This window comes from Pantherophis guttatus, chromosome 18 (assembly GCF_059756535.1).
Source record: "Pantherophis guttatus breed Tessera chromosome 18, ASM5975653v1, whole genome shotgun sequence".
Taxonomy (NCBI): domain Eukaryota; kingdom Metazoa; phylum Chordata; class Lepidosauria; order Squamata; family Colubridae; genus Pantherophis; species Pantherophis guttatus.
The window spans coordinates 7,352,205-7,368,393 of NC_142080.1; the positions used below are offsets into that span (position 1 = coordinate 7,352,205).

General features: G+C 42.8%; 1 protein-coding gene across 1 annotated transcript; it reads right to left on the minus strand.

Moving 5' to 3' along the window:
* Positions 1-882: 882 nt before the first annotated feature.
* Positions 883-15,964, minus strand: LOC117669690 (actin-related protein 2-A-like). The gene is made up of 7 exons (XM_087881178.1): positions 15,957-15,964; positions 12,367-12,530; positions 7,768-7,910; positions 5,698-5,913; positions 3,917-3,989; positions 3,517-3,649; positions 883-2,705 (listed from the first exon to the last, which is right to left on the minus strand). Exons 1-6 carry the CDS (start codon positions 15,962-15,964, stop codon positions 3,540-3,542), a joined length of 714 nt encoding a protein of 237 aa, XP_087737304.1. The 3' UTR covers positions 883-2,705; positions 3,517-3,539.
* Between the last annotated feature and the right edge of the window lie 225 nt (positions 15,965-16,189).

The window sequence follows — 16,189 nt, forward strand, 5'->3', positions numbered from 1 at the left end:
CCGGCCGACTTTGTTTTCGGCAGGTAGTCCTCGACTTACGACCGCAATTTGAGCCCCAAATTGATGTCGCTAAGCGAGACGTTTGTCGAGTGAGTTTTGCCCTGTTCTCGCCACGGTTCTTAACTGAATCGCTGCCGTTGTTACCATTCGTCATACGGGCATTAAGCGAATCGGTCGTTTCCCCCTCATTGGTTTTGCTCCTCGACAGGTCGCAAAAGGGGATCCCCGGGATGCCGCAACCATCATAAATATGAGTCGCTTGTCAAGCATCCAAATGTAAGTCACGTGATTACGGGGATGCAGCAATAGTCATAAGTGTGAAAAATGGTCATAAATCAGAGGTGGGCAACTATGGCCCTTTTATGACTTGTGGACTTCAATTCCCAGAATTCCTGAGCTAACATGGCTGGCGCAGGAATTCTGGGAGTTGAAGTCCACAAGTCGTAAAAGAGCCATAGTTGCCCATCTCTGTCATAAGTCAAGTTTTTTTCAGTAACTTACAACAGTCACTAAACGAATCATTGTAAATCACGGATTACCTGTACAGCAGTCCTTGATTTATGACAACAGCCACTTGTTTAGTGTCTGAAGTTACAACAGGGCTGGGGGAAAAAATTACCAAATTTATTTGCTGTTCCATCTTGCAGTTCAAGTGAGAGAAAAAAATTACTTATGACCCGTCCTCACACTTACGACCATCAGAGCATCCACACAGTCACCTGATCAAAATTTGGTCGCTTGGCAAATGGCTTCCTTCAAGCAAAGTCAATGGGAGGAGCCAGATTCGCTTAACGACCACACGATTCATTTAACAACTGCAGCGATTTGTTTAACGAGATCTTTTTTAAAATACACATTTTCATGTGTAAAAAATATAAAGGAACGTTAATTTTTTTTTTATTTAAAGCAAAACTGAGGAGGAGATGAATTACATTTCAAGCACAGTCATCTTTTGGGAAGGGCACAGATCTCTCTGGGGGGGGGGCTCAAATGAATTTTTAATAGCTGGTTTGGGCCCCCCTTTAAAAGTCATTTCTTAGAAAGATAACCTGATTCAGGGAAAAAAATTCAGAAATTACATCTTGAGAGAAAGCAGAGCCTTTGATCCTGAGGTAAAATTACCTGAGGTAAAATGATTTTTTTTTCCTGGTTATTTTTAAGATGGAGGAAGTTAAAATGGAATGGCCAGGAAAAAAAAGTAGAATATAAGTAGAGGGTTTCCTGCTTGAGCAGGGGGTTGGACTGGAAGACCTCCAAGGGTCCCCTCCAACTCTCTTATTCTGTATTCTATTCTGTATTTTGCAAGAATAGCAATAGCACTTAGACTCATATACCGCTTCACGGTCCTTCACCACCGTCTCTAAGCAGTTTACAGAGTCAGCCTTTTGCCCCCAACAATCTGGGTCCTCATTTTACCGACCTCGGAAGGACGGAAAGCTGAGTCAAACCTTGAGCCTGGTGAGATTTGAACTGCCAAATTGCAGGCAGCCGGCAGGCAGCAGAAGTAGCCTGCAGTACCGCATTCTAACCACTGGGTATCCCTGAGATGTGAGGTGAAAATTGGCAGTATGTTCCTTTCCAACAACAAGGCCAAAAAACTTATTTCCCCTGAAAAGTCAGGATAGATATTAATGAAAATTATCAAAATTCGAATTCGAACTATCTGGAGCTGCACTGCAGAAAGGCAAACTTTTGAAATTTCAAAGAGACACCGATTTGACATTCCCTTGGGACCCTTCTCCATCCCTCCCCCCTTTGAAGAGGACTAGCAACTTGAAAAGCAAAAGCGTCCCAAACAATTGGCCAAAGCACCCCCTTCCAAAAACTATGCGGTGTTCCAGTTGCATAAGAAAGAAAGGAAAGAAAGGGAGGGAGGGAGGGAGGAAGAAAAAGAAAAGGAAAAAAGGGAGGGAGGAAAAGAGAAAAGGAAAGAAAAGGAAGGAAAAAGGAAAGAGGGAGGAAGAGAAAAAAGGAAAGGGAGGAAGAGAAAAGAGGAAAGGGAGGGAAGGAGGGAGGGAGGAAGAAAAAGGAAAAGGAGGAAGAGAAAAGGAAAGGAAAGGAAGAAAGGAAAGGAGGGAGGGAGGAAGAGGAAAGGGAGGGAGGAAGAGAAGGAAAGGGAGGGAGGAAGAGAAAAGGGAAAGAAAAAGGAAGAAAAAGGAAAGGGAGGAAGGAAGAGAAAGAAAAAGGAAAGGAAGGAAGGGGAGGGAGGGAGGAAAAGAAAAAGGAAAGGGGAAAAAAGGAAGGGAGGAAGAGAAAGAAAGAAAGATAGGAAAAGTGGGCTGGAAGGCAAGAGGAGTCCATCCCCATTTATCACACTGGCCCTCCGAGCGTCTCCAGAACTCGGGTCCCCTAACAATTGAGTCCCAAATTTTTTGTTGATGCTAAGTTGAGACATTCGTTAAGAGAGTTCTGCTCCATTTTACGACCCAACGTTTTACGAAAATGTTCGGCTCAATCGTGGTCGTAAATCGAGGATTATATGCACGAAGATGGAAAGACTTCACTAATTCCCACCATGGAAGAAGGAAGGTGGCCGAGATGGCAAAATTGAGTTTTAATTAGAAGAAAATTATTTATCTTTTCTACTTGGAAACAGCTTCTGGAATTTGTCCTTGAGGTTGGAAAAATAATAATAATAATGAAACTCGGATTTGAGGTTAGGATGACCGGACCGATTCCGTTGTTATAGAAATGGTTTGAAATAGCTAGAAAGATAAAGCAGAAGGTTAAGGCTGTCCTACGGCCCTGGAAAAAAATTGAAAAGTCACTAATTTATTTCTCTTTTCACCTCTCTTCTCCCTTCTTTCTCTTCCCTGATTTTGGTTTCTATTTCTATTTAATCTCAAAATAAAACTTTAATTTTATTTTATTTTTTTTTTAAAAAAAGCATCTTCAACCCTGCCAAATGTTTTACCATCTTCGTTACGCTCAAAATTGGAAACCCGGCTACAATTGTTGACAGCAGAGCCAAATTACATTTCGTCCTCGAGTTATGACCCACAATGGAGCCCAAAATTTCCGGTTGCTCAGTGAGATAGTTGTTAAGGGAGTTTTTTCCCCATTTAATGACCTTTCTTGCCACTTAACAAATCCCTGCAGTCGTTAAGTGAGTAGGACAGTTGTTAAGTGAGCCTGGCTTCCCCGTTGGGTCTGGCTTCCCCCCGGGACACTGCAACCGTCATAAATACGAGTCGTTTGCCAAGGATCTGAATTTTGATCAAACAGGACCGCAGGGATCCAGAACAGTTGTAAGTGTGAAAAAGGGTCATACTGTAAGTCACTTTTTTTCAGTGCCGTTGTAACTTCAAAACGGTCACTAAATGAACCGTCATAAGTTGAGGACTGCCGGTACGTAGCTAGAGGTCAAAAAGACAAGTTTTCTTTCATCAAAATGTGAATAGAGAAGATTGGGAATTTATGTCTGCCTGGCATCGTCCAAAATGCCAAGAGGAGGTCAGACCCTTGGAGACTGGTCCTTGCCCCCCCCCACCCCCCCACTCTCCATTGCCCACTTACCGACAGTTTTCCTACATCTCCGTTTAACACCCTCTCCAAATACAACTGCTTGATCTCACGCTCCAGGCGGGACGGCAGGCCGGGGTACATGATGGAGCCCCCCGAAAGAACAATATGCTTATAAAACTCTGCCCTGTGAAAATTGGGGTGGGGGCAGAAGGGGATGATCAGATGCTGCAGCTGTACAAGGATTGGGCGAATATCATCATCATAAACCAGATAATGCTGCATTGATGGTTTCAGCATTTAACTGCAACTCCCATTTAACTTTTAAAAACTTTTTAAAGCATTTTTTTACTACCCTTTTGGGCAAACAGTAGCATTTCACCCCTGGTGCAACCCGGAGTTTTGTGGCTAAAGGCTTAACACTCAAGGTTTTTTTTACAAAAAGCTGACTTACCTTGAGCATAAAGTGTCAACACAGCTTGGATCGCAATATACACATTATCAAACTGGTAGGTTTCAAACATAACCTGGATTGTATAAAGAAAGACAGGAAGAGAGCATTCCATAAATAAGCCACCTTACTACTTTGAATAAATCTTCCAGGGGCTGCCAATAATAACCTTACCACGTTATCTTTTCCTACCAAAACATTAATTGTTAATTGTTCTATTCATTGTGTTAATTGTTCTATCAATCCACTTTACGACTGTCACGACTTACTGCCGTAATGGGCAATCGTAATTCAAGGGGGGTGTGTGTGTGTGTGTGTGTGTGTGTGTGTGTGTGTGAGAGAGAGAGAGAGAGAGAGAGAGAGAGTTTGATTTTAAAAAAAATGAAAGATGGGTAACATGCATTAAAAAGGACAAATGGATAGAGATAGGTAAAGGATAGATAGAAAGATAGAAAGATAGATAGATAGATAGATAGATAGATAGATAGATAGATGATAGATAGATAGATAGATAGATAGATAGATAGATAGATAGATAGATAGATAAACAGAGAGACAGACAGAGAGGCAGTTGGATAGATGATAGATAGAGAGGTAGATGATTGATAGAGATGAGATAGGTGATAGAGAAAATGATAGATAAATGATAGATAGATAGACAGACAGAAGACAGATAGATACATAGATACATAGATGATAGAGGTAGATGATTGATAGAGAGATGAGATAGGTGATAGATAAAATGATAGATAGATAGATAGATAGATGATAGATAGATGGATAGATACAGACAGACGGATGGATGGATAGATAAATAGATGATAGAAGTAGATGATCGATAGAGAGATGATAGAGGTGATAGAGAAAATGATAGATAAGATAGATAAGATAGACAGGTGATGGATGGATAGATAAGTACAGTAGTTGAGAGATATAGGATAGATAGATAGATAGATAGATAGATAGATAGATAGATAGATAGATAGATGATTGATAGTTGAATGGAATTGATGGATGAATAGATGATTGATGGATGATGATTGGATGGATGGATGAATAGACAGACAGAAGGATGCATGGATGGAGAGGGAGAGGTACCTTTTGTTAGTTAACAAACATTTTAGATCATACATTTTTCGGCAGATAGCACAATGGATAATAAATACCATGTGTCACAAAAAAACAACGGCTGGATAAGAGTAATAAGAGTAGGAGAGAGGGTTAGAAAGGGGGAAAGAGAGGAGGAGAGGGAGAAAGGAAGGGGAAGTAGAGAAGGAATAGGAGAAGAGGGAAGAAGAAAGTAGAAAGGAAAGAAGGGAGGGAGAGACTGAGAAGAAAGATTGCTGTACAATAAAAAAGATAAAATGGAAGAAAGCCAACCCCGAACATCCATAAAAAAATGTACTCAGATAAAGAATGAATTATTAAAAAATAAAAAGAGAATAAATATGAGTTCAAACAGAAAAATTAGAATTTGAGGGCGAATTAAGATGTTGTTTATATAAATAAACAGAAATTTTAAGACACGATTCAAAAATGGAAAAAGGAATTTTTTGGCAAAAATTGTAACTGAGTAAAATGTACTTGCATTGTATAAGTGATGACATGGCCAATACTCTGTTCATAAAATATGCAGGGGAAAATGGAGGGGGGAAAAAAATCAATAAAACTTGATTCAAAACAACAACAACAACAATGGATTAATAAAGATTGCAACTTGTTCAAAGAACCTTGATCAAGTCCTCCAGGAAGAGTCCCTGATCATCACCTCCAGCCCTGCTTACCTCGATGATCTTCTCTCGGTTCTTGGTGGGGTTCAGAGGGGGCTCCGTGAGCAAGATCTTGCAGTCACGCGGGTCGATGTTGAGTTTCTCCGGCCCAAATGTGTAGTCCCACAAGTATTTCATGTCCTCCCAGCTGCGCACAATCCCGTTCTCCATGGGGTAGTTCACCTCCAACATGGAACGCAACTTGCTGGCGTCATCACCCACCATGAGGTCCTACCAAGGGATGAAACCCATAGAGGTCTATGAGCCGTGGTGGCACAGTGGTTAGAGTGCAGTACTGCAGGCTACTTCTGCTGACTGCTGGCTGCCAGCAGTTCGATCCTGACCGGCTCGAGGTTGACTCAGCCTTCTGTCTTTCCGAGGTGGGTAAAATGAGGACCCAGATTGTTGGGGGGGTAAGAGGCTGACTCTGTAAACCGCTTAGAGAGGGCTGTAAAAGCACAGTGAAGCAGTATATAAATCTAAGTACTACTGCCCTTCCTTCCTTCCTTCCTTCCTTCCTTCCTTCCTTCCTTCCTTCCTTCCTTCCTTCCTATGGTGGCACAATGATTAGAATATTTCAGGCTAATTCTGCCCACTGCTAAGAGTTCGATCCTGACCAGCTCAAGGTTGACTCAGCCTTCCATCCTTCCGAGGTGGGTAAAATGAGGACCCAGATTGTTGGGGGGCAAATATGCTGACTCTGCAAACCGCTTAGAGAGGGCTGTAAAGCACTGTGAAGCGGTATATAAGTCTAAGTGCTATTATTCCTTCCTTCCTTCCTTCCTTCCTTTCCTTCCTTCCTTCCTTCCTTCCTTCCTTCCTTCCTTCCTTCCTTCCATTTCTTTCCTTTCCTTTCCTTTCCTTTCCTTTCCTTTCCTTTCCTTTCCTTTCCTTCCTTCCTTCCTTCCATTTCTTTCCTTTCCTTCCTTCCTTCCTTGCCATGGTGGCACAATGATTAGAATATTTCAGGCTAATTCTGCCCACTGCCAGGAGTTCGATCATGACCAGCTCAAGGTTGACTCAGCCTTCCGTCCTTCCGAGGTGGGTAAAATGAGGACCCAGGTGGTTGGGGGCAAGAGGCTGACTCTGCAAACCGCTTAGAGAGGGCTATAAAAGCACTGTGAAGCGGTATATAAGTCTAAATGTTATTGCTATCCAGGTGGCAACACTGCCCCTGTAGATGAAGGGGGCATACACACATGCACAGACTCAGTGGAAACCGCATCCCTTGTGGGCAGAAGGAGATGCACAGATAGGTACCACATCTTGGAGAAATTGGGCAACAGCAATGAGAAAAACGTAATTTTAGCCCAGGACAGTAAAAATTACTAGAAAGAACTGACTCAACCTTCATTAAATCTTAAAGGGAGGGGAGGAGAAAACACTGTCAGGCTTTCAGCTTTCTTTGATTATAGCCTACTACGGCAATGTTTCTCAAACCTGGCAACTATTAAGATGGGTGGACTTCAATTCCCAGAATTCACTGGCAAACATGCTTTAAGATGGATGGACTGCAACTCCCAGAATTCCCTAGCCAGCCTGCTTTAGGATGGGTGGACTGCAACTCCCAGAATTCCCCAGTCAGCCTGGTTTAAGATGGGTGGACTTCAACTCCCAGAATTCCCAACTTTAAGATAGGTGGACTTCAACTCCCAGAATTCCCTTGCAAGCATCCTTTAAGCATGCTGGCTGAGGAGCTGAAGTCCAGACTTCTTAAAGCATGCTGGATGAAGAATTCAGGGATTTATTTTTATTTATTTTATTAGATGAATTAATGGGAGTTGAAGTCCATATATCTTAAAAGTTGCCACAGTTGAAAACACTGACCTCCATCAATAGAGTCCCACTATTTCTGTTTTGGGATCTGGCCTACCTCAAAGGGCTGTTAGGAAGGTAAAAAGATGAAGGAGGTAGAGTATTGGTAGATAATCAGATTATTATGGTCCATGATCAAAAAACATAAATGGTGCGGGCAAGTTGCTTTTGTTTGCAAAGCAACACAGAATAAAATAAACAATACAAATGTTATTAAATTGCCTGATTTCAGCATAAATCTCCAAGCACAATTTGGCAATTATCACTCACCTTGATCTCAATATTGCCAACCTTAACGCTGGACCGAATAATAGGATGTCCCACCAAAGCTGGGAAAATATGCTCTGGGAAATTGGATCCGGCATTTCCACATTTCACAAACTGCAAAGATGAGGAGAGAATTTTTTGGGGCCCTGAAAGATGGGGAAATGGCAAGGAGAATGAATGAGTAGAGAAGGTTCACATTATTGACAACGGATCATTCTTGATGGGGTTTTCTTCCTCCAAATAAAAGAAGAAGAAAAGAGAGAGAAAGAACAGAAAGACAAAGAAATTGATGACTGGGTTTATATAACGTACACAGAGATCATTAAATGCTAGGGCTGCATTCACGTAATGAAGGAAGGAAGGAAAGAAGGAAGGAGGGAGAGAGGGAGGGAGGGATAGAGAAGGAAGGAGGGAAAATATAGAGAGGGAATGAAGGAAGGGATAGAGAAGGAAGGAAGGAAGGGATAGAGAAGGAAGGAGGGAAAATATAAAGGAGGAAGGAAGGAAAGACTAGAGAAGGAAGGAGAGAGGGAAGGAGGAAGGAAGGATGGGATAGAGAAGGAAGGAGGGAAATATAGAGAAGGAAGGAAGGAAGGAGGGAGGGTGGGATAGAGAAGGAAGAAGGGAAAATATAGAGAAGGAAAGAAGGAAGGAAGGGATAGAGAAGGAAGGAAGGAAGGAAGGGATAGAGAAGGAAGGAGGGAAATATAGAGAGGGAAGGAAGGAAGAAGGGAGGGAGGGGGGAGGTTGGGATAGAGAAGGAAGGAGGGAAAATATAGAGAAGGAAGGAAGGAAGGAGAAGGGAGGGAAGGAGGGAAGGAGGGAGGGAGGGAAGAAGGAAGGAAGGAAGGAAGGACAGACAGCTGGACCTCTTCTTCCAAATGCATTTTGTCTTTCTTTATTTAAAGTATAATTTTATTGAAAGCTTACATGAGTAAAAAATTAATACGAATTGGAATAGAGTAAGAAAAAAAGAAGAAAAAAATAAGTGAGAAAGTTATGGTGCAAAAAAAGAAAAAGAGAAGGAAAAAAAGAGGAAAAAAATCACATAAAGAAGTGGCTTCGGATCTTGGCAGCAGTTATAAGAAAAATTCTAAATTTACCAGTACTGCTTCCTCTCTAGCTACAGCTCAGAGTCAAAACCACAGATCATAAATTCCTTTTTCTTTTTCCTGCTTCACACAAAAAGTCCATCAGGGCTTTCATGTCAGTGATAAACACAGATATTTCTTTCTTTCTTTCTTTCTTTAATTGTTTGTTTGTTTGTTTATTTGTTTATTCATTCATTCGTTCATTTGTTCGTTCATTCATTCATTTACATTTCTCTTTTCTAAACCACCCTTCTCCCTGGGCAGTGCACAATAATACACTGAAATAGAAAACAGTATATATATATATAAAAAAAATAAAACGTTAAATTTGGAGTAAAAAAATATATAATAATTTTTTTATGGAAGCTTGCAAGAGCAATTAACCCTGTTAAAAGTTGATTGGCCTTGGTAGTACTAGGGTTTAAGGCACCCTGTTATTAAGCTGCTTAAGACCAGCTGCCTGCAATTACTGCAGGGTTCGAATCTCGCCAAGGCTCAAGGTTGACTCAGCCTTCCATCCTTTCTAAGGTAGGTGAAATGAGGACCCAGTTTGTGGGGGCAATAAGCTGACTTTGTATAAATATACAAAAGGATGAAGGCTATTGCTGAGCACATTGTAAGCCGCCCTGAGTCTTCGGAGAAGGGCGGCATATAAATCAAAAAAAAAAAAAAAAAAAAAAAATTGGCAAAAGGGAGGATATTGGGGTTTTTTTTTTCCATATCACATAGCAAGTTCCATTACCCTCAACCCACAAATCTTTCCATCCTCGGGCACGCAAGCATTTCACTGCGGTGATCATCAGAGAAAGCGGCACAATATTTATTTATTTATTTATTTATTTATTTATTTAGTTAGTTAGTTAGTTAGTTAGTTAGTTAGTTAGTTAGTTAGTTAGTTAGTTCAATTTATAGGCCGCCTTTCTCCGGAGACTCAGGGCGGCTGTTTTCCCAATTGTTTAACCATCCGTCCCCAAAGGTGAGCTGTGTGTGGGGGGGGAAATCTGATTTTTTTGGTACCTTAATCTTTCAAACATGCAGCTTCGTGTGCTCACTTTCCCACCGAGGGAAACTGAGGAAGTCGCGAAAGAGGAAATAAAATGAGAAATCGGGACGCTTGTGGCTTTGCAATCTGTTGGTTGGAAAGGATTTAGTTTTGGTTTTTTTTTTACAAGAGGAGGATCCAAGATAAAAGACAGGAGGGGGGGAGGGATGGCTTGAGGGAAGGAGATGGTAGCCAGGCCCCTGAATTTAAACTTGGATTAAATTGGAAGAAGAATAATTTTAAAAAAAATGCTACGAACATGCCTTTCCTAACATCACAGGCCCTGCACCCATTCTGATCGTGTGCGTGTGACTATCAATCCTTTTTCGAAGAGGGGAGAAATAAGATGCTAGTCCTCATTGTGCCCAGTAAAGTGACTTCCAGGGGACAAGCAGCAAAGGGTGGAAACTAATCAAGGAGAGAAGCAACGTAGAACTAAGGAGAAATTTCCTGACGGTGAGAACGATTAATCAGTGGAACAACTTGCCACCAGAAGTTCTGAATGCTCCAACACTGGAGGTTTTTAAGAAGATTTTGGATAACAATTTGTCTGAAGTGGTTTATAGGGTTTCCTGTCTAAGCAGGGGGTTGGACTAGAAGACCTCCAAGGTCCCTTCTGACTCTGTTATTCTATTCTATTCTATTCTATTCTATTCTATTCTATTCTATTCTATTCTATTCTATTCTATTCTATTCTACTCTACTCTACTCTATTCCGTATTCTATTTTATTCTATTCTACTCCCCTCTGCTCTCCTCTGGTCTCCTCTCCTCTCCTCTCCTCTCCTCTATTCTATTCTATTCTATTCTATTCTATTCTATTCTATTCTATTCTATTCTATTCTATTCTATTCTATTCTACTCTACTCTACTCTATTCCGTATTCTATTTTATTCTATTCTACTCCCCTCTGCTCTCCTCTGGTCTCCTCTCCTCTCCTCTCCTCTCCTCTATTCTATTCTATTCTATTCTATTCTATTCTATTCTATTCTATTCTATTCTATTCTCTCTAATTTCTACCTCTTGTCTCTATCCATTCATAAAATTTATTCCATCTCCGATAGTATTCTGAGCCTTCTTTATCTTTAATTTTTAAAGTTTATCTGTCCATTTCGGCACAGTCCCAAATTTTTCGGATTGCTACCTCTTCCGGTGGGGCGTTCACATTTTTCCAGCATTTAGCATTTATAATCCTTGCTGCTGTCAATATAGATAAGGCTAAGTATGTGGTCCCTTTATCATAACCGTTTATTTATTTGTTTTGAATAATATAAAATGGGAAAGACAAAGAGCTGTTCCCCTGGTTTTTTTAAAAAATAAAATAAAAATAAATAAAGTCAAAAGAAGAAGGAATGATTCGGCAGCCTCCGATCAAGATCGTGATTTGATATTTAAAAAAAAAAAAAAATTTTTTTTAAGGAAACGAGTTCAGGAACAATGTGTATTGCAAAGCTGAAAGGACACATGGGGGTGGTAAGTCACCCACCCAACACCGAAAACACAGATTTCCTTGTGCAAATCTCAGAGACGTTTTCCTCCAGTAACCTCCTCGCACCCGAGCGAGAGCTTCACACATTACACAAGCAAATTCTGTTGAGCTGACTCGGCTCGCCGTGAACCCAGGAAGGGGGAAAAAATGCTTTAATTGTTAAGATGGACTCACTGTTGTGGTCTGCCAACAGCCTGCGGAGCTGACAGCGGAGTCGGACAGTGAGGAGGCTGGGGAGGAACATGGGCCAGTCCTGGAGTCTGGGGAAGGCTTGGACGAGGGCTCTGCATCGGAGGCAGAGAGGGGGCCAGGGCCATCTGGGAGTGATGTGCTGCCTCCGGAGCCTCCAGAGTCGGACAACAGCGAGGCACAGGAATAGGGGGAGCCTGTTCCCAGTGCGCGCATGCACAGAGCTGAACAGAAGGCAAGAACAGTTAAGACAAAAGGGACGACTCAGGAGTAAGGCTTGGAGATGATTGGCCCCTCTGATAAGACTTAAAGGAGGAGCAAAGGCACGTGAGCCTTTGCAGGAAGCAACTTTGTTTGTTCTGGTCGGTTTAAATTCTGAAGCTCTGTTTTTGACTCTGTGCTCCGTGCGGCCTTGCAAAGTTAATTGCCAATTAGGCCTTTGGCAGCGTGTCAAGGGAGATAAAGGTGGGTGCTGATGAGCCTTATCCTGAAGGACTATGGCAGACTTCTGCCGGACTCTTTACAAACTCTTTGTGACTCAGCACAAGGTCCCTTCCGACTCCGTTACTGGCTTGCGGTCCCAACCACCTCGGCAGGCTAAAAAAAAACTCCAGCTTGCATGGAAGCCAAGAACCTGGGTTCAATTAAACTTAAGTTCCCACGGAGGAGGAGTTAAATAGATCGTGGGAATGCAGCCCCGATCCTTTCCACTCACCCACCCACACTCCACGTTGCCCTGCTGGGATCGAGGGAGGGGATCCCCCGCCCTCTCCCCACTTCTCCTCTGCTCACCCCGGTGCCGTTGTCGCAGACTACCACCCGCCGGCCCCCGCTGTCCATGGTGCGCAGGCTGGAGGCAGCTGCTGTCTCTTTTGGCTTCCTTCCTCGGGCGATCAGGGAAGCTGGGCTGGGCTGCAGTCAAAAGCAGCCCCCTGCCTGTGATGCAACATCCTGGGCTGGGAAGAACGGCGGGGAAGGCTGTGACTATTAGGCATCACTTCCCCCGGCAAAGAAAGGGCGTTTTCCCCCACCCTTTTTTGGCCCTTGGGACTCAATAGGTTCCGTCCCTGCAGGGAACCCGCTCAGCTAGAAGAATGAGCCCTTCCCTTGGCTTCCTTTCCATCTTGCTTGCTTCCGCACAACAGTCCTGCGAGGTGGGCCTCGCGTGTAAGGAACGGTGCAACGGGGATTCGAACGCGGACCGACCAGAGTAAGTTTTGTTGGGGTTCTTTTTTTAACAATCGGGCCGGTCCAATGAAAGAAAAGGTGTTGAAAACAAAATTGTTAGACACTCAGAGGAGACAGAAGTCTCTGTTTTACTGCAGCTTTGAGAGGAGTGGGCTTCAACTGGTGGCGCAGCAGACTAAAGCACTGTTATTAACATCAGCTGCCTGCAATTACTGCAAGTTCAAATCTCCCCAGGCTCAAGGTTGACTCAGCCTTCTATCCTTTCTAAGGTAGGTAAAATGAGGATCCGGATTGTGGGGGCAATTAAGCTGACTTTGTATAAATTCCCCAGTCGGTTTGCTTTGAGATGGGTAGACTTCAATTCCCAGCATTCCTCATTCGGTTTGCTTTGAGATGAATGGACTTCAACTCCCAGAATTCCCCACTTGGTTTGTTTTGAGATGGGTGGACTTCAACTCCCATAATTCTCTAGTCGGTTTGTTTTGAGATGGGTGGACTTCAACTCCCATAATTCTCCAGTCGGTTTGTTTTGAGATGAGTGGACTTCAACTCCCAGAATTCTTCAGTCGGTTTGCTTTGAGATGGGTGGACTTCAACTCCCATAATTCCCCAGTCGGTTTGTTTTGAGATGGGTAGACTTCAATTCCCAGAATTCCCCAGTCGGTTTGCTTTGAGACAAGTGGACTTCAACTCCCAGAATTCCCCAGTCAGTTTGCTTTGAGACGAGTGGACTTCAACTCCCATAATTCCCCAGTCGGTTTGCTTTGAGATGGGTGGACTTCAACTCCCAGAATTCCCCAGTCAGTTTGCTTTGAGATGAGTGGACTTCAATTCCCAGAATTCCCCAGTCAGTTTGCTTTGAGATGAGTGGACTTCAACTCCCAGAATTCCCCAGTCAGTTTGCTTTGAGATGAGTGGACTTCAACTCCCAGAATTCCCCAGTCAGTTTGCTTTGAGATGAGTGGACTTCAACTCCCATAATTCTCCAGTCGGTTTGTTTTGAGATGAGTGGACTTCAACTCCCAGAATTCTTCAGTCGGTTTGCTTTGAGATGGGTGGACTTCAACTCCCATAATTCCCCAGTCGGTTTGTTTTGAGATGAGTGGACTTCAATTCCCAGAATTCCCCAGTCGGTTTGCTTTGAGACAAGTGGACTTCAACTCCCAGAATTCCCCAGTCAGTTTGCTTTGAGACGAGTGGACTTCAACTCCCATAATTCCCCAGTCGGTTTGCTTTGAGATGGGTGGACTTCAACTCCCAGAATTCCCCAGTCAGTTTGCTTTGAGATGAGTGGACTTCAATTCCCAGAATTCCCCAGTCAGTTTGCTTTGAGATGAGTGGACTTCAACTCCCAGAATTCCCCAGTCAGTTTGCTTTGAGATGAGTGGACTTCAACTCCCAGAATTCCCCAGTCAGTTTGCTTTGAGATGAGTGGACTTCAATTCCCAGAATTCTGTGCCAGCCATGCTGGCTAGGGAATTCTGGGAGTTGAAGTTCACGCATCTTAAAGTTGCTGAAGTTGGAAAACACTAACATAGAGCAAAACTAGAGAATTTTCATCTCATCCATATCATCAAACAAGTGTTTTTTAATTATTGGTGCATTTACAGCTTCCTTTTCTATTTGCATTAAATCCTCAAGGCAGCTTGCAATACTGTGGTTAAAATCTAGTTTTCTTGTACTAGGGAGTTTTTTTTTACAGTCCATGTAGATACGCAAACTAGTTTTAAATTAAGGGAATGTTTAGCCCCATTTAGCTTTGTGCACCCGACATCCTAAACCTAGGATGACAAAAAAAATCCAAATTCAGGAGAGTTAAATTATATACCATTTTAACAGACTGGCCTAATTCACCCAGAGTTTTGCGATTTGCTGAAAATAGAGATTATCAATTCCATTTTAGTTCTTCCTATCGTGTTACAGAATCGGCCGGTGTGGGCCAGTGTAAAATCCCCACAAAAGGGATTTATTAATGATTAATTAATTAATTAATTAATTAATCAGGCGGAATGAGCGAACTGGATCATCTCTGGCTCAGAATGAGGTCAAGTTATTGTGCATGCCATCTCAAAGGTCTCTTATTTATATTTTATCCCACTCTTTCTGTATAAATACGGATGCACTTTCCATGGCGTGGCCTGGTTCAGAAAAAAAACACATTAAAAAATGAAATCTCGGAAGATACCATAACTCTGGAAGGGCCGTACTAATTTTTAAAACTGGGAGAGATAGTTTGGTGTAATGGTGAAGGTACTAGCCTGAAACCAGGAGACGTGAGTTCTAGTCCCACTTTAGGCATGAAAGCCGGCTTGGTGACTTTGCGCCAATCACCAGGAGACTGGAAGTTCTAGTGCCGCCTTAGGCATGAAAGACAGCTGGGTGATTTTGGGTCAATCACCAGGAGACTGGGAGTTCTAGTCCCTCCTTAGGCATGAAAGACAGCTGGGTGATTTTGGGCCAATCACCAGGAGATTGGGAGTTTTAGTCCCTCCTTAGGTATGAAAGCCAGGTAGGTGAACTATGGTCCAATCACCAGGAGACTGGGAGTTCTAATCCCGCCTTAGGCATGAAAGACAGCTGGGTGATTTTGGGCCAATCACCAGGAGATTGGGAGTTCTAGTCCCTCCTTAGGTATGAAAGCCAGGTAGATGAACTATGGTCCAATCACCAGGAGACTGGGAGTTCTAGTCCTGCCTTAGGCATGAAAGACAGCTGAGTGATTTTGGGCCAATCACCAGGAGACTGGGAGTTCTAGTCCCTCCTTAGGTACAAAAGCCAGGAGGGAGACTTTGGGCCAATCACCAGGAGACTGGGAGTTCTAATCCCACTTTAGGCATAAAAACTGGGACTTTGGGCCAGTCCCTCCCTCTCTCTCTCTCTCTCTCTCTCTCTCTCAGCCCAGGCCACCTCACAGGGTTGTTGTTGTTGTGGGGAAAATAGAAGAAGAAAAGAGCATTAGGTACCTTCACCGCCTTATTTAGTTATTTACAAAAATAATAAAGGAAGGCCGGATAAAAAAAATAAATAAAAATTTCCTTCCAAACTCCATGTTCTTCATTAATCCAGAGGTAATAACCCTGCATTCTCAATTTCAGAGTTGGCAATTTAGGACACGGCCACCACATTTCCTATTCTGGCTGCACTCCAAACTTCTTTTTCGAAAGATTCTACGGTAAAGAAGGATTTGAACTTGCCTTCCCATAATCCCCTGCCTGATTCCTCCAGCAAGATTTTGAGAATTCTGGGAACTAACCAACCAATAGGAACTCAGAGTCTTCTGCAATTCACCTAACTCAATCCAGCAAAACTATCCTTTTATTCTTCTTGGAACAAAATATTGGGATTATATTTCATGTCAGCTATTGGGAGAGGTGGTCAAGGAGAATCGTTGGGGGGTGGGGGGTCTTTTTAAAATGAAATCAAATCC